Raw genomic sequence first — 23,069 nt, forward strand, 5'->3', positions numbered from 1 at the left:
GTTAGGTCGAAAGTCTCCACCCTTCCAAATTACGGCATGCTCTGAGGGGATTACTTCAACAATCATGGTCTTTTTCTGGATGGCAAGCTGTAACTAGTGGGGTGCCACAGGGTTTGGTCCTTGGGCCCCAACTATTTACAATCTACATTAATGACTTGGATTCAGAGATAGAAGGTACTATAGCTAAATTTGCAGATGACACCAAAATAACTGGGAAAGTAAGTTGCAATGAAGAAATAAGAAATTTACAAATGGATATGAACAGGTTAGGTGAATGGGCCAAAATTTGGCAGATGGAGTTTAACGTGGATAAGCGTGAGGTTATCCATTTTGGTCGGAAGAATAAAAAGGTGACTTATTATTTAAATGGAGAGAAACTTCAGAATGCTTCAGTGCAGAGGGATCTGAGTGTCCTCGTGCATGAATCACTGAAAGTTAGTATGCAGGTACGGCAGGTAATAAGAAAGACAAATGGAATTTTGGCATTCGTTGCTAAAGAAATAGAGTATAAAAATAGGGAAGTGTTGTTGAAACTGTACAAGGCATTGATGAGACCGCACCTAGAGTACTGTGCACAGTTTTGGTCCCCTTACTTGAGGAAGGATGTAGTTGCACTGGAGGTGGTTCAGAGGAGGTTCACTAGGTTGATTCCAGAGATGCGGGGCTTACCTTATGAGGAGAGATTGAGCAGTTTAGGTCTACACTCGCTAGAGTTTAGAAGGATGAGAGGAGATCTAATTGAGGTATATAAGATGCTAAAGGGGATAGACAAAGTAGACATGGAGTGGATGTTTCCCCTTGTGAGGCATTCTAGAATGAGAGGCCATAGTTTTAGGCTAAGGGGTGATAGATTTAAATCAGAGATGAGGAGGAATTACTTTTCTCAAAGGGTCGTGAATCTGTGGAATTCACTACCTCAGAGTGCAGTGGATGCCGGGACGCTGAATAAATTTCAGGAGGAGATAGACAGATTTTTAATTAGTAATGGGTTGAAAGGTTTTGGGGAGAGGGCGGGAAATTGGAGTTGAGGCCGAAATGAGATCAGCCGTGATCATAATGAATGGCGGGGCAGGCTCGAGGGGCTGAATTGCCTACTTCTGCTCCTAGTTCTTAAGTTCCTATGTATGAAGGAAATTTTCTTTTACTTACAACTACCATGCGAGGTCCGGCCCGATTTCAGTTCTTCTGGTTTCCTTCATTCTTCCTCACTTTTTACCTAATTTTTTCTGTGGCTTTTCGTGCTTTTACTCTTTGTTAGATCCAGTGCTGTGTTGGGGCTAAAGGATCCAGGTTGCATGCTTGTTTCAGGGTGACCAAGTTGGTACAGATACAGAGAACATCAGGAGATTGTTTATAGAATAAACACATGCTGTTTATTTACAAACTAAACTCAGCAGCTACACTTGTGTGCTCACAACTCAAAACTCTTTCTTCACTCTTCAGTGTCTAACTCAAGACTCTCCCACAGAGGTAGCCTGCGCTACTCTGCCATTGGGTATTAAGATCATGTGATCTTATATTACAACACATGTCTTAAAGGTATATTACATATCAGACTACTAAAAGAGCTCACAAGTAACATCCTGGAAATAACTGTAAATCAGGAAATGGAAGGGAGGGAGGAACTCGGGAAAATTACAATCACGAGGGAAGTCGTATTGAGCATATTGTCGGGGCTGCAGGCTGACAAATCTCCAGGTCTGGATGGTCTTGAAATAAGGGGCTAGTGAGATAGTTGATGCACTGTTATTAATTTTCTAAAATTCCCTAGATTCGGGGAAGGGTACATTAGATTGGAAAATAGCAAATATAACTCCTTTATTCAAAAAGGGAGGGAGGGAGGCAGAAAGCAGGAAACTACAGGCCAGTTCACCTAATATCTGTCGTAGTGAAAATGTTAGAAGATATTATTAAAGATGTTAAAGCAGGGCACTTAGAAAAAATCAAGGCAATCAGGTAGAGTCAACATGGTTTTGTAAAAGGGAAATCATGTTTAACTAATTTATTGGAGTTCTTTGAAGGAGTCACATGTGCTGTGGATAAAGGGGAACCTGTAGATGTACTATACTTAGATTTCCAGAAGGCATTTGATAAAGTGCCACATCAATGGTTATTACAGAAAATAAAAGCTCATGGTGTAGGGGGTAACATATTGGCATGGATAGATGATTGGCTAGCTAACAGGAAGCAGAGAGTTGGCATAAATGGGTCTTTTTCTGGTTGGCAAGATTTGATGAGTGGTGTGCCACAGCGATCAGTACTGGGGCCTCAACTTTTTACAATTTATATAAATGACTTGGATAAAGGGACCGAAGGGATGGTTGCTAAATTTGTTGATGACACAAATCTAGGTAGGAAAATAAATTGTAAAGAGGACATAAGGAGGCTACAAAGTGCATAGGTAGGTTAAGTGAGTGGGCAAAGATTTGGCAAATGCGGTATAATGTTGGCAAATGTGAAATCGTTCATTTTGGCGGGAAAAATAAAATTATCTAAATGATGAGAGATTGCAGAGCTCTGAGATTCAGAGGGATCTGGGTGTCCTAGGGCATGAATCACGAAAGGTTATTATATAGGTACAGCAGGTAATTATGAAAGCTAATAGAATGTTATCATTTATTGTGAGGGGAACTGAATACAAAAGTAGAGAGGTTATGCTTCAGCTGTACAGGGCTGAGAAATAGTTCAGAGAAGGTTTACTGGGCAAATACCAGGAGTGGGTGGGTTGTTCTATGAGGAAAGGTTAGGCTTGTATCCACTGGAACTTAGAAGAGTAAGAGATGACTTAATTGAAACCTTTACGATCCTGAGGGGTCTTGACAGGGTGGAAATGGAGAGGATGTTTCCTCTTGTGGGAGAATTTAGAACTAAGGGCCACTATTTAAAAAAAGGTGTTGCTCATTTAAGACAGATATGAGCAGAAATTTTTTCTCTCAGAGAGTTGTGAGTCTTTGGAACTCTCTTCCTCAAAAGGTGGTGGAAGCGGAGTCTTTGAATATTTTTAAGGCAGTGCTAGATAGATTCTTGATTAGCAAGAAGGCGAAAGGTTAATGGGGGTAGGCAAGAACGTGGAGCTGAGGTTACATTCAGATCAGCCATGATCCTATTGAATAGCCGATCAGGCTCGAGGGGCCAAGTGACCTACTCCTGCTCCTAATTTGTATGTCCGAACAAAACCTACCAATTTTTGGCTGATTTCAATCCTACATCACTGCCATCTCGCGGTAACCCTATCCATACTCTCTGGAAACCTGCCAGCTGTTTCACTGGCTTTCCTGTAAGTTATTAGCCTCAATTTAAACTGCTGGGTGGGCGGGGGGGTTGGGGTGCCGAAGCAGGTGGGCCAGCCATCTGACACCTCAAACAGCGGGAGTCGAGGCAGGATTCAACTCTCAGGCCCATTTAAATTTTCAAACGCTAGCTACTGCTTGAACTCGCTGGGAGCGGAGATGAGGTCAGTGGCATTTCGGCTGGAAGGAGAATGCCATTGGTGACCGAAGGGTTGATCTGGCATATTATGTAAGTGAAGGGAGTTGGGGGAGGTGGAGCAGGGGAAAGAAAGAAGAGTCAGTCCTGAGGCAGTCACGGGAGAGGAAGTTTCCTTGTGAGGCCCAGATGAGCACCTCATGATGCACAAGGAAACCTGCAGAAGATTAAAAATTAAAAATTACCGGAGCCTCTTCTGACCACGATACTGCGTGCTGCCCGGCTTCATGATGGACCAAGCACTGAATGTCAATGCTATGATTAGCTGTTGAGATCATGACAGGTTCCAATTGATGTCATCGGACTCCAATATTTAAATTTATCTGAGGCTCCAGCCTACCTGCAGCAGCAGCACTGATGCTGCAGTTAAGATGGCTGCAGACGCAAATGCATCAGGAATGCAGCGTTAAGTGTCCTGCCGCCATCTTAATCTCCTACCCATCCCATTCCCACTGAGTGGGCAGGGTTAAGAACTGGCCTATTGTTTGTTCGAAATAGTTCTGCCTAAAATTCCTATTTACACCTAAGGATAATGGATTATTCCCAGACTCCAGTGCAAAAGGAACTGAGATTGAACCATCCATCAGTCCTACACTGTTGTGTTACTTATCTCTAACCATCAGTCCTTTTGAGCATAGTCCTCCACTGGGAAGGCATGTTTAGTGGATTTACCCTCTAAACTTCTTATTTTCAAATTACATCCTTAAATGTAATTTGTCAAAATGAACAATTTGGTTGAACTTTAGAATTCTGAAGACTTCTACTGTGTTATCTCCTAGGACCTTACTTTGCAACAAGACACAGCTCAGCTTTCATAACTGTTGTTTACAGCTTAGTTTGATGAGACCTGTCCTAACTAGGCCCTGCCCCCTCTCAAGGACAATAATGTCCTTGCTATGGCCTCTATCAGTCCCGGTCATTCATAAACCTCATGGATTTTGCTCCATTTTGTGGAGGATTTTACATTAAGAGGACTCCAAAACAAGCCAGTAAGAACATCAGCAACCTGAGTGTTGCTCTGTTTTATATCCTTGACGTGCAGCATGACAGATAACCTAGATAATCTGTGCGGAGTATAAAATTATCCAGTATATCATGCTGGTACAGTTGCAATTTGGCAACAGATGAAGAGAGGTCAGAATCTTGGGATCCTACAGATTTATGGGGTAAGTATTAAAGATAGTAAAACCGTTAACAGTCCCATTAAACCAATAAGCCAGACGTTTTAAACTATTTAGAAATTTCCAATCGCTAACCAAATAAGGCTAAAATGACTGTGGCTGATATTAGCAAACAAACATTTAATATCTTCATATGACATTCTTTTGCCTGTTGTCTCAACTGAAGCATTAACTTGCTTATTTAAAATGTGTTAAACTTTCATCCGCTAATATTTTCAACACGTTTCTAGTTGGAGATTACTGCAAATATTTAAACTTCCAGCTGAAAGCTTGTTCATTTACTGTAAAGGTAAAAGTGATCATTCTAAACACCCAGATGTCTAAGATTTAAAATATTGGATGAGGAAGAGTCCACAAAATGTGTGTCACTTTCATTTAAGAAACAATGGATTCTGAAAAAAACATAATTTTTTTTTAACTTATAAGTGTGAAAAGTTAAATTTTCAAATGATCTGACCCTACATGTATAGGCTGTCACAGGCCACAATGTGTGATGAGTTGAGGTGATTTCCCACCTCAGCAGTTTTAATTTCATTTTACCCCGGACACATTCTCAACCCTCCCCACCCCCCCACCCCAGCCTGGCACTTCTTTGATGAATCTTACTTCCTTCCCATCATCACCATCATTCTTCTTTTGCCATTGAGGCACCAATCGAAGTTATTAAATTCTGACTTGGACTTTTCTCTCCAGCTCACATCGTCCCAAGTGAACTTCAGCTGTGTCTGTTGCTGTGATGTTACGTAGAGTTCTTCCAGGTCAAGTTCTAGCTCTTTTCGCATCCTGGCTTCCATTCTCATGCGTGCACAGGATCCCTGTGTCAAGGACGCTCAGAATATGACCCATGTCGGTTCTTCCTGACTGTTATAATCAGTGGTGACATTTAATGCTCTCTGACATATACTTTTTGTTATTCATTCACGGGATGTGGGCTTCGGTGGCTGGGCCAGCATTTATTGCCCATCCCTAATTGCCCTTGAGAAGGTGGTGGTGAGTTGCTTTCCTGAACCGCTGCAGTCCATGCGGTATAGATACACCCACAGTGCTGTTAGGGAGGGAGTTCCAGGATTTTGATCCAGCGACAGTGAAGGGACAGCAATATATTTCCAAGTCAGAATGGTAACTTGGAGAGGAGCTTCCAGGTGGTGGTGTTCCCATCTATCTGCCGCCCTTGTCCTTCTAGATGGTATTGGCTGTGGGTTTGGAAGGTGCTGTCAAAGGACCCTTGGTGAATTCCTGCAGTGCATCTTGTAGATGGTACACACTGCTGCTACTGTGCGTCGGTGGTGAAGGGAGTGAATGTTTGTGCATGTGGTGCCAATCAAGCGGGCTGCTTTGTCCTGGATGGTGACAAGCTTCTTGAGTGTTGTGGGAACTGCACTCATCCAGACAAGTGAGGAGTATTCCATCACACTCCTGACTTGTGTCTTTGTAGATGGTGGACAGGCTTTGGGGAGTCAAGAGGTGGGTTACTCATCACATGATTCCTAGCCTCTGACCTGCTCTTGTAACCACAGTATTTATATGGCTAGTCCAATTCAGTTTCTGGTCAATGGTAACCCCCCCAGGATGTTGATAATGGGAGATTCAGTGATGGTAATGCCATTGAACATCAAGCGGTGATGGTTGGATTCTCTCTTGTTGGAGATGTTCATTGCCTAACACTTGTGTGGAGCGACTGTTACTTGCCACTTGTCAGCCCAAGCCTGGATATTGTCAAGGTCTTGCTGCATTTGGACACGGACTGCTTCTGAGGAGTTGCAAATGGTGCTCAACATTGTGCAATCTTCAATGAACATCCCCACTTCTGACCTTATGATGGAAAGAAGGTCATTGATAAAGCAGCTGAAGATGGTTGAGCCGAGGACACTACCCTGAAGAACTCCTGCGGTTATGCCCTGGAGCTGAGATGACTGACCTCCAACAACCACAACCATTTTCCTTTGTGCTAGGTATGACTCCAACCAGTGGAAAGCTTTCCCCCTGATTCCCATTGACTTCAGCTTTGCTAGGGCTCCTTGATGCCCACTCTGTCGAATGCGGCCTTTGATTCATCCATCTGATATTAGAGCCATCATAGGTTTCTATGATGGAAGCTGCCGAGCTACTTGATGTTGGACTACCATGTTTCTGATAACAGAACAGCCGGTGATGGTGTGGGAGGCAGGGAACAATGATGTAGAGATACAGCAATGTAACTGGGCCAGTAACCTAGACCAAATGCCCTTGGGACGTGGGTTCACCACAGCCGCTAGTGGAATTTGAATTCAACTAACATTTTTAAAATTCTTTCATGAGATGTGGGCATCACTGACAAGGCCAGCATTTGTTGCCCATCCTTAATAGCTGTTGAACTGAGTGGCTTGTTAGGCTATTTCAGAGGGCAGTTGAGAGTCAACCACACTGCTGTGGGTCTGGAGTCACATGGAGGCCAGACCGGATAAGGATGGCAGATTTCCTTCCCTGAAGGGTAAAGTGAACCAGATGAATTTTACGACAATCAATGATAGTTTCATAACCAGCACTATGGCAAAGAGGGTGGTGTAGTGGCAATATCACTGTATTAGAAACCTGGGCTAATACTGTGGGGACATGGCATAGGTTCAAATTCCACCATGGCAGTTGGTGGAATTTGAATTCAATAAAATCTGGAATTAAGAATTAATCCACAGTAACCATGACCTTGCTCACACCCCATCAACGAATAAAAAAAAATACTGAGATTAGCTTCCAATTCCAGATTTTAAAGCAATCATTCACCTTTGAGTTATATTTCTTTGTCAGAGTAAACGTTAATTGTCAAGAGCTTGGTTTTTGCACCATTGATTTTTCTGGCTGTGTCTGTGAGATTGTCTTTTTTCCTATATCTTTTATCAACGAGGCAGCTGTCACAAGAGGTTCAAAAAGTCAGTTCACCACCACCTCCTCAAGAGCAATTAGGGATTAGCAATAAATCATTATCTTGCCAGCAGCGTCCATATTCCACAAATGAATACATTTATAAATAGAACTGTTAATGTAGAGTGGTTTTGTGTAACTTTTCAGGAGAGGAGAATGAACAGATCACCAGATGTTATGAGCTATGAGCTGATCCCTGGCCTAGTTGTGCTTGGCCCGCTTTCTTCCTCTTCACCTTTGCCCAAGTCTTCCTCATGAGATGATGACAGTTATTGTTACAATCATTTCGGTATTGCGATGTTGGGCAATATGCAGCATGGATCAATGTTGTGAGAGACTTTGGGGCATATTGTGGGGCACCTCCAGAAATATTCATGCATCTGAATGTGTGCTTCAATAGCACAATAGTGAGCTCAATATAAATATATGTATTATATATGTGTATATTGTTCCGACCAGATAAGGAAGGGTCGAATGGCTCCCCTCTTTGCCCTTCCAACAGATATTTTTGTTTGGAATGGATATACTGGCCAATTCAGTGAGTACTTAACTGAACTCAGAAGTAATGAGTCCACTAACACCTTTGGAGATTTTAAAAACTAAATTAAAACATTTATTAACAAAAGAAAAGGTTTCAAGTACGTACATAAGATTACAGTTACTTAGTACTATAACAACTCCCAAAATTCCGAATTGAACTAACTCCAACTACATACCCCTTTTAAGGCAACAGTCCAAAATAGATTTTAACTCTAAATAGCAAGCCAGCAAATATAGCACAGCACCCACTCGACAGTGAAATTCCAAAGGCTTGTCTCCAACTTTAGTTACTAGACACAGCAGAATTTTTCAAACATTGCTTGAGGCTTCCCCAGGGTTGTTTTACACACTCCTTTTAGTTCTTATATGCACCCCCACCCCCCCCAACATAGTCTTTCATTCCTCGTTATATATGTTTCTCTCTCTTTAATCTGTAAATTCCATTGCTTGATATGTCTTTGGAAATGTACTTTTCCCATAATATAAAAATCTTTCATGTTGCCAATATGATCAGTACCTTTTGGGAAAAATAAAATAATAACCTTGCCCTATTTATCTTGTTAGTTGTAAACATCTTACCATCCCTTTGAAACCCAAAAAACTCCTTCACTTATCTAAAAATGCAAATTTCCTTCACACCCTACATAATAAGACCTCACCCATGTTTACTCATTAGCATTTCAAATGCCTTTTATCCCTAACTTCTTTTGATAATTTCAATCTTGCAGCATATCTGACTCTAGTTTAATTAAATCACACAGACAGAACCATCTACACTCACACCCATAAACCTACTTTACAACAAACCACAATGATATTATGAAACTTATTATAGTTTCATGACAATTCCACAATGTTCAGCACCATTCGTGACTCCTCAGATACTGAAGCAGTCCATGTCCAAATGCAGCAAGATCTGGACAATATCCAGATAAAAGCAAAAAACTGTGGATGCTGGAAATCCAAAACAAAAATAAAAATACTTGGAAAAACTCAGCAGGTCTGGCAGCATCTGCGGAGAGGAACACAGTTAACGTTTCGAGTCCGTATGACTCTTCAAAAGAACTAAGTCAAAATTTTTACTTAGTTCTGTTGAAGAGTAATACGGACTTGAAACGTTAACTGTGTTCCTCTCCGCAGATGCTGCCAGACCTGCTGAGTTTTTCCAGGTATTTTTATTTTTGTTTTGGACAATATCCAGGTATGGGCTGACAAGTAGCAAGTAACATTCATGCCACACAAGTGCCAGGCAATGACCATCTCCAACAAGAGAGAATCTAACCATCGCCCCTTGACATTCAATGGCATTACCATTGCTGAATCCCCCACTATCAACATCCTGGAGGTTACCATTGATCAGAAACTGAACTGGACTAGCCATATAAATACTGTGGCTACAAGAGCAGGTCAGAGGCTGGGAATCCTGCGGCAAACCTCCTGACTCTCCAAAGCCTGTCCACCATCTACAAGGCACAATTTAGGAGTGTGATGGAATACTATCCACTTGCCTGGATCAGTGCAACTCCAACAATTCTCAAAATTGTTGACACTATCCAGGGCAAAGCAGCCTGTTTGATTGGCACCCCATCCACAAACATTCACTCCCTCCCCCACCAACGCACAATAGCAGCAGTATGTACCATCTACAAGGTGCACTGCAGGAACTCACCAAGGCTTCTTAGACAGCACCTTCCTAGCCCACAACCACTACCATCTAGGGCAGCAGACACATGGGTACACCACCATCTGAAAGTTCCTCTCTAAGCCACTCACCGTCCTGACTTGGAAATATATCGCCGTACCTTCACTGTTGTTGGGTCAAAATCCTAGAACTCCCTTCCTAACAGCACTGTCGGTGTTCCTACACCACATGGACTGCAGCGGTTCAAGAAGGCAGCTCACCACCACCTTCTCAAGGGCAATTAGGGATGGGCAATAAATGCTGGCCGAGCCAGCCATGCTAACGTCCTATGAGTGAATTAAAAAAACACCGACACACACACACGCACTCTCACAATCACAGAATTTTACTGGCACAAAAGGAGGCCATTCGGCCCATCATGTCTGCACTGGCTCTCTAAATGAGCATTATGATCTAGTGCCATTGCCTGCTTTTTCCCCATACCCTTGCACATTATTTCTATTCAACTAATCATCTAATGCCCTCTAGAATGCCTCGATTGAACCTGCCTCCACCACACTTCCAGGCAGTGCATTCCAGACCCAAACCACACATTGTGTGAAAATGTTTTTTCTCATGTCACATTTGCTTCTTTTGCAAATCACTTTAAATCTGTGCCCTTTTCTTGATTCTTTTACAAGTGGGAACACCTTTGCCTTATCTACTGTGTCCAGTCCCCTCATGGTTTTGAATATCTCTATTGAATCTCCTCGTAGCCTTCTTCTCTCCAAGGAGACCAGCCCCAACCTCTCCAATCTATCTTCATAACTGAAGATTCTCATCCCTGGGACCACTCAATACACACAAATATACATTACAGAATGGGGTTAGCAAAATTAGTATCCATTCAAAAAAAGTCAAAGAATACACAGTCTGTAGCTTGGTGACTCAGCTGGCTTCAGGCTGAACTTGATCTTCTCGAAGCTTCTGATTTAAAGTTGTAGACGACTGAGTTTGTTGTTCTTCAGTAGGTGGTAGTGTAGGGTTGGATTCTCTTAAGAAATCTCTGTCTGCAGCAGGGTGTTCCTGGATGAACATGGTCAGCAAATAGGGCTCGCAGCTTACCAGGTGGGTTGGAGAAAAGAAAGGGGGCAGGAGGGACCCCACTTAGGTCTTCTTCCTCAGCTGTTCGTCCTCAATTCTGCTGAGAAAACATGCACTCAAAACAGACAGAGTGTTGGCTTGCCATGTCTCCTTCCTTCTCCGACTCCCAGGGGGATTTAAAAAAAAAAGGCCCTATCAGATTGGAAAGTAGCAAATGTGACAGAAAGCAAGAAACTATAGGCCAGTCAGCTTAACATCTGCCATAGGGACATTGCTGGAATTTATTATTAAGGAGGTTATAGCAGGGCACTTAATGCAATCAAGCGGAGTCAACATGGCTTTGTGAAAGAGAAATCATGTTTAACTAATTTATTGGAGTTCTTTGAGGAAGCAACAAACAACATGGATAAAGGGGAACCTGTGGATGTGCTGTACTTAGATTTCCAGAAGGAATTTGACAAGATGCCACATCAAAGGTCATTACACAAAATAAGTGCTCATGGCGCAGGGGGTAACATATAAGCATAGATAGAGGAGTGGCTAGCTAACAGTAAGCAGAGAGGAGAGATAAATGGATCTTTTATGAGTTGGCAAGATGTGATGAGCGGAGTGTCACAGGGATCAGTGCTGGGGCTTCAACAATTTACAATCTACATCAATGATTTGGATGAAGTGATTGAATGTATGGTTGCTAAATTTGCTGACAAAGATAGGTAAGAAAGTAAATTGCGAAGAGGACAAAAGGATTACGCCAATGGATATAGGTAGGTTAAATGAATGGGCAAAAATTTGGCAGATGGAGTATAATGTAGGAAGATGTGAATGTGTCCTCTTTGTCAGGAAGAATAGAAAAGCAGCATATTATTTAAATGGAGAGAGATTGCAGAACTCTGAGGTACAGAGGGATCTGGGTGTCCCAGTAAATAAATCAGGAAAAGTTAGTATGCAGATACAGCAAGTGATTAGGAAGGCAAATGGAATGTTGTTTATTGCAAGGGTAATGGAATATAAAACTATGGAAGTTTGCTGGAATTGTTGAGGCTTTGGTCAAACCACATCTAGAATACCGTATACAGCTTGGGTCTCCTTATTTAAGAAGGATATAAATGTGTTAGAAGCGGTTGAGAGAAGGTTCACTCGCCTGATACCTGGGATGGAGGATTATTTTACAAGGAAAGGTTGGCAGGCTGGGCCTGTATCCATTGGAGTTTAGGAGAAGGAGAGGTGATCTTACTGAAACATATAAGATCCTGAGGGGGCACGTTAGTGGGGTGGTGAAAAAGGCATATGGGACACTTGGCTTTATCAATCGAGGCATAGATTACAAAAGTAGGGAGGTCATGTTGGAGTTGTCGTGAATCTTTGGAACTCTTTGCAGAAAGCAGCGGAGGCAGGGCCAATGGATATTTTTAAGACAGATGTAGATAGATTCTTGACTAACAAGGGAGTCAATGGTTATAGGGTGTAGGCTGAATGTGGAGTTAAAATCACAATCAGATCAGCCACAATCTCATTGAATGGCAGAGCAGGCTTGAGTGAATAGCCTACTCCAGCTCCTAATTCATAAAACTGCCCCTTTACTTACCCCCTCCTCTCCATCCAAGGGCCCAAACATTCCTTTCAAGTGAAGCAGCATTTCACTTGCACTTCCCTCAATTTAGCCTACTGCATTCGCTGCTCCCAATATGGTCTCCTCTACACTGGAGAGACCAAATGCAGACTGGGTGATAGCTTTGCGGAACAGCTTTGGTCTGTCTGCAAGCATGACCTAGACCTCCCTGTCGCTTGCCATTTCAACACACCACCCTGCTCTCATGCCCACATGTCTGTCCTTGGCCTGCTGCAATGTGACAGTGAAGCTCAACGCAAACTGGAGGAACAGCACCTCATCTTCCAACTAGGCACTTTACAGCCTGCCAGACTTAACATTGAGTTCAATAACTTCAGATCATGAACTCTCTCCTCCATCCCCACTCCCTTTCCGATCCCCCCCTTTTCCAATAATTTCTAATTTTTTAATATATTTTTCTTTTCCCACCTATTTCCATTATTTTTAAATGTATTTCCATCCATTGTTTCATCTCCACCTTTTAGCCTATTTCGATCCCTTCCCCCCACCCCACCCCCACTAGGGCTATCTGCTACTTGCCCTTCCTGCTTCCTACCCTTAATGTCACCATTAGCACAGTCCTTAGCTAATATCACCACCGTCAACACCCCTTTGTCCTTTTGTCTATGACATCTTTGGCAATCTCTTCTTTGCCTCCACCTATCGCTGGTCCTCTATCCAGCTCTACCTGTCCCACCCCCCTCAACCAGCTTATATTTCACCTCATTTCTATATTTCCTCAGTTCTAATGAAGCGTCATATGGACTCGAAACATTAACTGTATTCCACTCCGCAGATGCTGTCAGACCTGCTGAGTTTTTCCAGCTATTTTTATTTCTGTTTCAGATTTCCAGCATCCGCAGAATTTTGCATTTATCATATGTTTGTATGTATGTTTGTACATTTTCCTTGCATTCTAAAGGTATCTTGAATACCTCTTGTATGAAAGCCAGCTTGCCCAGGGTCCCATTGTCCCTGTGATTAGTTTTAATGGCTCATCTCCAACAGCCGAATACCTTGGGTGACTGCCATAGATGCCTTGCTAATGAGGCAGTAACTGTGAGTCCTTCACGCTCCCCTGAGGCCACTGTCTTTGATGGGTTTTGCAGACAGACTGACTCCATTTCAATGAATTAGAATGTGGAATGTATAGTAATGCTATTTGGGGTTAGCCACCTTGGGCCGTGAGTTTAAATCACTTTAGGCTCTGTTATTTTTAAGTGTTTTTAAGTATTTTTTTAAAAGCTCCATTCAGGTTTCCAGCCAGTGAATTAAAATCATTATTTGGCATAAAGCACATTTTCATGACTATGTATATACATATGTATCTAATATATTTTTTATATTTAATACGCCGCTATTTCAAAATTGGGATCGCCAGTAGGGGAGCAGGGGATAAAAAAAGTTGAGGCTTTTGTACTAGTAGCCAGATCATCCTGTGTACCCCGCCCAGCAGAGTGGCAAGGTATTGCTATGAAATTCTTCCAGGTCCATGGCCAGGGGTTGGGCAGCCATTCAGTACTGGTTGTCCACCCCAAGATGCTTAACTAACCCATCCCCAGGATTTGTGGAAGTGTAAAAGTGAAGCAGACACTCTCTCTACTTCACACTGTCAGAGTTTCTAGAGTATCCCCTATAACTATCACTAATTATAGATTGGTAGAACTCTCACCTCTGAGCGCAACGGATGTGTTCATGCCCCATTCCAGTACATGATTATCATGTACTGATACTTCAGCACCATCTTTTAAGGAACATAAACCAGGGCCCATCCAGCTAAATGCACAAGACCCCCAGGCACTGTTGAAAGAAGACCAGGGGCTTTTCCAGTGAATTGGCTGGCATTCATCTATTAACCAAAGTCATCAAAGCAGATTAAATTGTCATTGTTGACATTGCTGTTCATGTGATCTTGCTCTGTGCAAATTGGCCTCCTGTGTTTGTCTACAAAACAACTGTGCCTGCAGTTCAAAATGTTTCACCTCTCTCTCCTTCCATCTGTACCTCTGATGTCCAGTCCAGGACAAGTGAGATTATCAATTCAACTATCTTAACTGCCACCTACCCTATAAACCTCCCACAAACCGGTTGTCCATACCAAACTCCCCTGCTGAGAGATTGTTTCTACTGTTTGAGGAATCTAAAACATGGGAAAGCGCAGTCTCAGGATAACGGACTGCTCACTTAGGACTGAGATGAAGGGAAATTACTTCAAGATAGGGTTATAAATCTTTGGAATTCTCTACCCCAGAGGTTTGCGGATGCTCTGTCATTGAATATGTCTAAGTCTGGGATGGACAGATTGTTGGTCTCTCAGGGAATCAAGGCAGGAAAGTGGGGCTGATGCCCAAGATCAGCCCATGATCGAACTGAATGGCAGAGCAGGCTCAAATGGCCCAGATGGTCTACTCATGCTCCTGTTTCTCCTGTTCCTGTGTTCTTCACTCATCAACTTCTAAGACTAGAAGTTTGCTGCCTTCAACTTTCACCTCTCAACCCCAACTCTTAACTGCCCAACTGCCCATCCTCGGCCCATTTCTAACTGATAACATCAACTTGGATATTCTTCATTCCTTCAAAAACTTCTACCATCACTCTCTCCCGACAAAGCATATGCTAAACCGTTCCTTCCTAATGGGTTCAGTAAAAATGAGGAGCTCAACTAACATCTGAAAAAGAAAAAGTTCATATTTCAGGTATATTGTTTTATATATCTGGTCTGAAACATTAACCCATCTTTTCTCTTTCAGACTGACCTATGTTTCATTTCCTATGATAATTTTGGGGCAAGAGAAGTGTTGCTTTATTGTTCATTGACATTACTCACCATACCTACCTTCTTCTCAAATAAATTTAGCCAAGTCCCAGTTTCAAGATGACACAGTTTTGAATTTTAGACCATAATTTGTTTTTTTTTGTCTTAATCCGCAGGTAAACTGTGCTCCACAGAGGGCAGGGAGTTGATGAATGAAGAAGATGAACTTGACACAATATCGGATACACGTTCTATTGACATGTTGGCACATACATCTGTTGGTTGGATACGAAACACCTCAAAGAGAACAACACAAGTCTCTCCTGAAGGTACTTTAGGCACTTCCTTTTGTATGGAAGTACCAATGTTAAGTATCAATTTTCAGGAAATAGAGGATGGCACAGATTATGATAGATTAGGTTTGAAATTGGGCCTACACTTGAAAAATAATTAGCGATTGAAGAAAGGCATCAGAATGAAGCAGCTTTGCAGCAGGCACATGCCATTGATGGCAAACAAGGGAGTTGACAGAAAAGGCGGCCACATGCGAGCATTGCATTCCACATAGCTGCTCCATGCTCACTAAATATTTGGATGCTGTAGTTCTGCTTGCTGTTGCAACAAAGTGGCAGGTGGGGTATAATGTGTGAGGTTATTTACTTTGGTAGTAAGAATACAAAAGCAGAATATTTTTTAAAAGGTATGAATGAGACTCGTAAATTTTGTTCTTCATAGGGGCTTGGGTGTACTTGTGCAAGGAGCAGAAAGTTAGCAGGTACAGAAAGCAATTAGAAAGGTAAGTGGCACCTTGGTCTTTATTACAAGGGGATTGGAGTACTAGAATAAAGAAGTCATGCTACAATTGCTCAGGGCTTTGTTAAGACAACACCTGGAATACTGTGTGCAGTTTTGGTCTCCATATTTAAGGAAGGATATACTTGCATTGGACGCAGTACAGTGAAGGTTCCTGCAATGAGAGTGTTGTCCTATGATGAGAGGGTGAGTAAATTGGGCCTGTACTCTGTGGAGTTTAGGGGCAGAATTTTCCTGTTGGCGTGAGGGGATGGGACCCACACACCAAGGCGTAAAATGATGCGTGGTGACATCGGGCGAGTGCCCCAACCACACCACGCGCCATCTCAATATTTCGTTGGGCGGGCACACGATGATATCCGATGCGCACCCACCATTAATTAATGAGCCACTTAAGGCCCTTGAGGCACCAATTGACACTGATTTTTTGGTGCCCGTGTAATCTTTGGGTCGTCCCATGGGCGCAATAGGCAGGCAGGTCGGACACATTTGTATAAACCTCATCCACGGGCGAGATAAGAGGCTCATTTGGGTCGCAAGTGTGCTCTGTCAAATATTTAACTTTCAAAGTTAATGATATTTGCATGTGTGAGCTGCAATACTTCAAAACACATACCAGCTGTTTGGACTGGATTCACAACCTTCAGGTCAGCACTCTGCAGTGAAAAATCGTTTTTGGGCCTGCAGGTTTCAGGAAGCCTTCCCTTAACCTGGGAATGGGAGTTGCACTCTCCACTGGAGGCAGCTCCTCTGAGGAGGAAGGGAGGGCTAGAAGGGGGAGGAGGCCAGGAGTGCACATTCAGCCTCCAGAGGAGCCACCTTTGGGAGACAGGCACAGGCACAAAGGTTACAGGGCCAAGAGGCAGACCAAGGCAGAAGGGGCCGCAGCAGATGTCACTATCCTGCTGCCAGGGTATACAGGCGGTGAAGCAGCCAACACAATATGTCTGAGGTGCAGTGCCAAAGGAGGCTCCGTCTCTCAAGGGAGACAGTCAACTATATCTGTCAGATGATTGGGCCTGGGATCTCCATTAACTATGTGGGAGGACCCCCCATGCCAATGGCTCTAAAGGTTACAGCTGCCTTCAACTTCAATGCCTCTGGCTCCTTCCAGGTCTCGGTGGGTGATCTCTGCGGTGTCTCCCAATCAGCTGTCCACACTTGTGTCAAGCAGGTTACAAATGCTTTGTTCAGGCTTGCATTGACCTTCATCCACTTCCGTTGGGACCAGGCAAGGCAGACACAGTGAGCCAGAGGCTTTGCAGTGATTGCTGGCTTCCCCCGTGTCCAGGGTGCAATAGACTGTACACATGTGACCATCAAGGCTCCAGCAGGTGAGCCCGGTGCCTTCATCAACAGGAAGGGCTTCCACTCCATGAACGTGCAGATAGTGTGTGACCACAGGATGCTGATTCTACAAGTCCCCAGGGCCTGATAACCAGGCAGCTCCCATGACACCTACATCCTCAGACACTCCCAGGTGCTTCAGTGCTCTGGGGAGCCTTTCCAGTCGCCATGTTTGACAGCCTTTGAAAGGCTGCAGCAACTTTTGAAAACAGGCCGCAGGGCCACCATTGGACCCAGTGGTCATTGCAAACCCGCCGCCACTCGCCCACTCCCGCTGTCCTCGGGAGCCGCGATTCACGCTGGGTGGGCCTTAATTGGCCCGCCCACATAAAATGGCAGTGCCGACCTGATTGCGGACGGCAATCGGGTCCACACGCGCTCCCGCTCTGCCCGCCCACCAGCCAGAAAATTCTGCCCTCGAAGACTCAAAGGTGATCTTATTAAAACATACCAGGTTCTGAAGGGGCTTGACAGTGTAAATAATGAGAGATAAATCCCCAGGGCCTGATAACCTACATCCCAGAGTACTTAAGGAAGTGGCTCTAGAAATAGTGGATGCTTTGGTGGTCATCTTCCGAGATTCTATAGACTCTGAAACAGTACCTACAGATTAGAGGGTAGCTAATGTAACCCCACTATTTAAAAAGGGAGGTAGAGAGAAAACAGGAAATTATAGACCAGTCAGCCTGACGTCAGTAGTGGGGAAAATTCTAGAGTCCATTATAAAAAATTAATAGCTGAGCACTTGGAAAACAGTGGCAGAATCGGACTGAGTCAGCATGGATTTATGAAAGGGAAATCATGCTTGACAAACCTACTGGAATTTTTCGAGGATGTAACTAGTAGAGTTGATGAAGGAGAGCCAGTGGATGTGGTTTATTTGGACATTCAGAAGGCTTGCGACAAAGTCCCACGTAAGAGATTAGCATGTAAAATTAAAGCGCGTGGGTTTGGGGGTAAAGTATTGAGATGGATAGAAAACTCGTTGGCAGACAGGACTGAGATGAGGAGAAATTTCTTCACCCAGAGAGTGGTGACCCTGTGGAATTTGCTACCACAGAAAGTAGTTGAGGCCAAAACATTGTATGTTTTCAAGAAGGAGTTAGATATAGCTCTTGGGGTGAAAGGGATCAAATGATATGGGGAGAAAGCAGGAGCAGGCTATTGAGTTGGATGACCAGCCATGATCATAATGAATGGCGGAGCAGGCTTGAAGGGCCGAATGGCCTATTCCTGCTCCTATTTTCTATGTTTCTATTGCTTGCATTGTTCGGGGCACAGTCTCAGGATAGGGGAATGATCATTTAGGACTTAGATGAGGAGAAATTTCTTCACTCAAAGGCTTTTGAATCTTTGGAATTCTCTACTCCAGACGGCTTTGGTGCACCATTTGGTGACTATATTTAAGCTAAGATCTCTCAGGAAGAAAGGGATGTGGGAGAGCAGGCAGGGAAATGGAGTTGAAGCCAAAGATCAGCCATGATCGTATTGAATGATGGAGCAAGCACAACAGGGCATATGGTCTACCCATTCTCCTATTTCTTATGTTGCTATGTTCTTATGTTCTCTGTGAACATAAACTGATCTGAGAGAGGTTTCAGAGTTCGTTCACTGCCGTTCAATATGCGAATATAAAAATAGACAAGACTCAGGAGTAAAAGCTTGTCTTGGCTGGTATATCTAAATGGCCAATATCACTTTGGATGCCTATTATATGGTCCACTTGATATTCAACTCTACTAAAGTCAGATAAAAGCAAAATACTACAGATGCTGGAAATCTGAAACACTCTGAAGAAGTCATACAGACTCAAAACGTTAACTCTGTTTTTCTCTCCACAGATGCTGTGGAGTTTTGCTGAGTTTTTCCAGCATTTTCTGTTTCTATCAAAGTCAGGTCAAGCAGATTGACAGGTAGCATGTTTCATATTGTTTATCTTGTGCAACCCGTCTCCCTCACCCGCTCCAAGAAGAATTTCCAACCCAAGGTATTAGAACACACGCCTTGTGAACCCCCCAACCCCTCAGCCCCGAACACCATTCGTATGTGTGCTTCATTCAGATGCTTGTTTTCATGTCAGCATCAAGCTAATGGTGGATATTATTTCAGCGTGACACACACAAGTGAATATTTACAAGATTTCTTTTCTCCTGAAGTTTTCATTGAAAGAAATAGCTATACTTTATTATTATGAGGCAAACTGCTGTTGCCGCTCAGGAATACATTAAAAGCAGGATCTAGCTGTCTGAACTTAAATTCCGGAGAATAATTAGATGAAAGACATGTTACAGCCTGTCACTTGAGATAAAGCATATAAATATAGAAAGTGCCTAGAAAAGACAAAAGAAAGTGAAAGCAAAATTAGTCAAAAGAAGAGACATTTTTATGAGCTTGGCTTGATTTCTGACGAGCTTAAGAGCCTCTAGATATATGACCGGAGTTTAGCAGTCAAGAAAAAATAGGCATAAACTTAAATCTTAAACATTTGAAATCATGCAGAGTTTGAAACCAAATTATGATGGCAGAATATTTCTAATGTTAGACTAGTATGAATATGGTAATACTGGCTTCCAATATTGCCTCTCCACAGGTGGTTTCTTAAGAGGCATACGCCAAAATGGTCCGATGCAGATTGAAGATGTTATCGACTGGCACAGTGTCGTGCTCCGTTACCTAACAATGAAAGGGCAGACTGATGCTGGTATGTTTGAAAAAGATTCCTCTCAGTATGAGGATGCAAAAGACACAGAACGTTTTGCAGTTTTGGTACATACTAAGATCCTGAATGGTATCTCTACTTAGGCAGTCTAAAAAATTAAAGCATAAAGGATCCTTTTAACAGCGTTTTACCCACCGTTTTAAGAATGTGCCAACCTGCTGTTGTGCATTTATGATTATTGACTCAGAGTGGAATGGGACACATAGCAGGGTGTGATGCTTGAAATGGTACATTGTTACATTAAAGATTAATTGTTACATTAAACACAAGCATTCTTCAATAGCCTAAATATTGCCAGCTGTGAGCAAAACTTACCCAGTCTCCGCCTTCTGGCATTGCCATTTACAATTTATGGATTCCAGCATAGACCACAAACCATCCAACCACACGCCCAAAAGGAAGAAGAACAAAAACCTGAGACAGTGCAAGGAAAACGACCACCCATCCCCCAACACAAAATTGTTTTTCTTTTTCCTTTCATCACCGTTTCTGAATTGTCAATACTCAATCAGCTTAAAGAGGAAAGCAACCTATCTTGCAGAAGATTAAATTAGAGGTATTTATTTTTAGCTATGTTGCTGCAATAAATGGTATACTTCTATATGGAAAACAGATTTCTGTTTTGACCTTCTGCATCATTTAGGATTGGTCTTGATACAGCTGCAGTATGAAGGAAGGCCCAAGGTCTGTAAGTATGATTTTGGCACCAACTGCCAAATCCCAGCATCGTCAAAATCATGAGGTGCTGCCCAGATTGATGACTGTTTTATTCAATGAAGTATGTGGGAAACCAGCGCAGTGACGTGTGCACCTTTCAAGGACATCAACTCGGTTGAAAACAGTTACTTGTCAAGCATTAGTGATCTGTGGAGCAGTGTCGTTGTAACCATTGACAAAGTGTAGTAGAGTGTGATATATTTTTAATTCATTGTGGAGTTACTGTATAGTTTAAAGAACATCACCTCCATGTGTAATTGTTTCGCAGGTTTCTTTTTATTCGATAGGAGACACAAGCATAAGGCGCTGTGATTTTGTTATACGTGCAACACGACATATCAAAATTTGTCTTGCGTTTTGCAGTTTTTCATGAAAATGTACCTCTTTGAGGCAGGAGTCTCATGATCCTGTTGAAAGAATGTGCTTATTTTAGCAAATAGCGCTGAGAGAAATACACCAAAAAATAAGGAAAACTTTGAGTAGTAGTGAAGTATGAATGGGTGATCTTTTTGTACTTGTTCATGGGATGTGGATGTCACTGGCTAGGCCAGCATTTATTGCCCATTCCTATTTGCTCCTTTACTTCTTCATTCTTTATTGCTTCACTTCCTGATCGAATTCTGAAGCGTTGAAGATAATGTCTGACCTACAGATCTTTCTTTTTCGTCTAAACTCTATTTAATATGAGGTATAGTAATATATGAAGAATATAACTTGCATTTGTGCTCCAGGTATAGCAAGCTTCTAGCAGAACATTGAGAGGCTCCAGCAGTGCAGGTTAGGATTAAGGCAAGTAATCCCTTCATCTTTTTTTGAGATCTCTTTTCTTTTTTCCTTTTTGTTATTGCACCCATTCCAATCCTCCTCAGCAATCCTCAGCCAAGAGCGTAAGTAAATGACCAGGTCCAAAAACTCTTCCATAAATACTGCTCTGAAGTAGGCTCCTATGACATGCATTAGGGTGACTTTGGATGACCCTCCATCGCATTTCCCCTCTCTTTCACATCAGACAAGAATGTCTGGGCACTGTTCAGCATTTCCTGCCCCCTGTCATAACAAAAAACTGGACTTGCACGCTCCCATTCCGTGATGTAGTCCGCTCAAACGCTTAACATGATGAGTCTCGGCACCAAGCGTATCAATTTAGTTTGTGATTCCCATCTCCCCATTCCACCTCATTCTCTTGCCCATTTTTCTGAAGATCTTCAACAAGTGGATCCCTCACTACTTTCACTTTTTCCTCCTTCCTACATATATAGACAGTCCAAACCCAAGCCAATGATTTACCTCACTTTATTTCGGCCTACCAGTTGTCCTGCTGTTTGAGCTTCGGGCCTTCACTTAGAGTTCTCACTCAAAATACACACAATATACAGTGGCGCAGACTAAAATTAACAATGCAAATCCAAAGAGCAGATTGTGGTACCCCTCTTTCCCTCACGAGTCTGACTGGAGAAGACTGAAGAATAATTTGAGTTCCTGAAACTGTGAATGCTTAATTCTAACCATAAAGTTCATCATTAACAGGAGAGGAAGGATGTTCAAAATATGAAGAGCTATTACCTCAGACACTGGTCTTTCACCCCAAGAACAGATTGTAGTTCTGCTACCAAAAACAGGTCATCTGTAACATTTATGAGTCTCTGGTATTAATTTTAACTTAACCAGCCCCCACTCCCCCAGCAGAAAAATTATGGGATGGGATAGACCACCCGTTGACTTCCATAAAAGGTGAAATCGAATGAGCAGTATAACAGTCAGCCAGTCTGATCCTGTCAGTTTTCCACTGAGCAAGTTAGGATAAAATTACCCTTGCTGTTTCCAATCATTTCAATGTCATCTGCATGTTCCTGGGCAAAATAAAATGTCTTCAGTCACAGATAGAGTTCTTCAACATAATTTATGGGCATTTTAAATGTGCATGATCGAGGTAGGGAAGCACCTTGCTTACAGACAGATGTATATTGCAAACGAATCATATACCAGCGCTTACTGAATTAGGAACATTCTATGAATTGCCAATTATTTATTAATATCAGTATTTATCCATTATTATTGTGAACACTGAGTACCCGAAAGACAGCGTCACTGCTGTACCAGCAGTTCCTGGCACTAGCCCTGGGCATAGGGAAAAACCATTAAGCACCCTTTTTTGGCACTTTGAGTGCCCTTCGAGCTCCGAATTGATGTCGCTGTGCTCACACACTTGTTGGGATAAGTGCACCTGCAGGGAACTTGCGTGAGAAGTATGCTGAGTCAGTAGATCATGATGTCAATCA

General features: G+C 42.7%; 1 protein-coding gene across 1 annotated transcript in view; it reads left to right on the top strand.

Annotated features, from left to right (window-relative positions):
• Nucleotides 1-22,453, top strand: part of trpn1 (transient receptor potential cation channel, subfamily N, member 1) — a 331,698-nt gene extending 309,245 nt beyond the window's left edge. Inside the window, exons 27-29 of the mRNA XM_078540988.1 lie at nt 15,371-15,523; nt 19,945-20,055; nt 20,717-22,453. Coding sequence (XP_078397114.1) covers nt 15,371-15,523; nt 19,945-20,055; nt 20,717-20,814 — 362 coding nt within the window. The 3' untranslated portion in view covers nt 20,815-22,453. The remainder of the gene's footprint in view (nt 1-15,370; nt 15,524-19,944; nt 20,056-20,716) is intronic.
• The last annotated feature ends 616 nt before the right edge of the window (nt 22,454-23,069 follow it).

Source organism: Cetorhinus maximus, chromosome 4 (genome assembly GCF_964194155.1).
Source record: "Cetorhinus maximus chromosome 4, sCetMax3.hap1.1, whole genome shotgun sequence".
In the NCBI taxonomy this organism is placed as follows: Eukaryota; Metazoa; Chordata; class Chondrichthyes; order Lamniformes; family Cetorhinidae; genus Cetorhinus; species Cetorhinus maximus.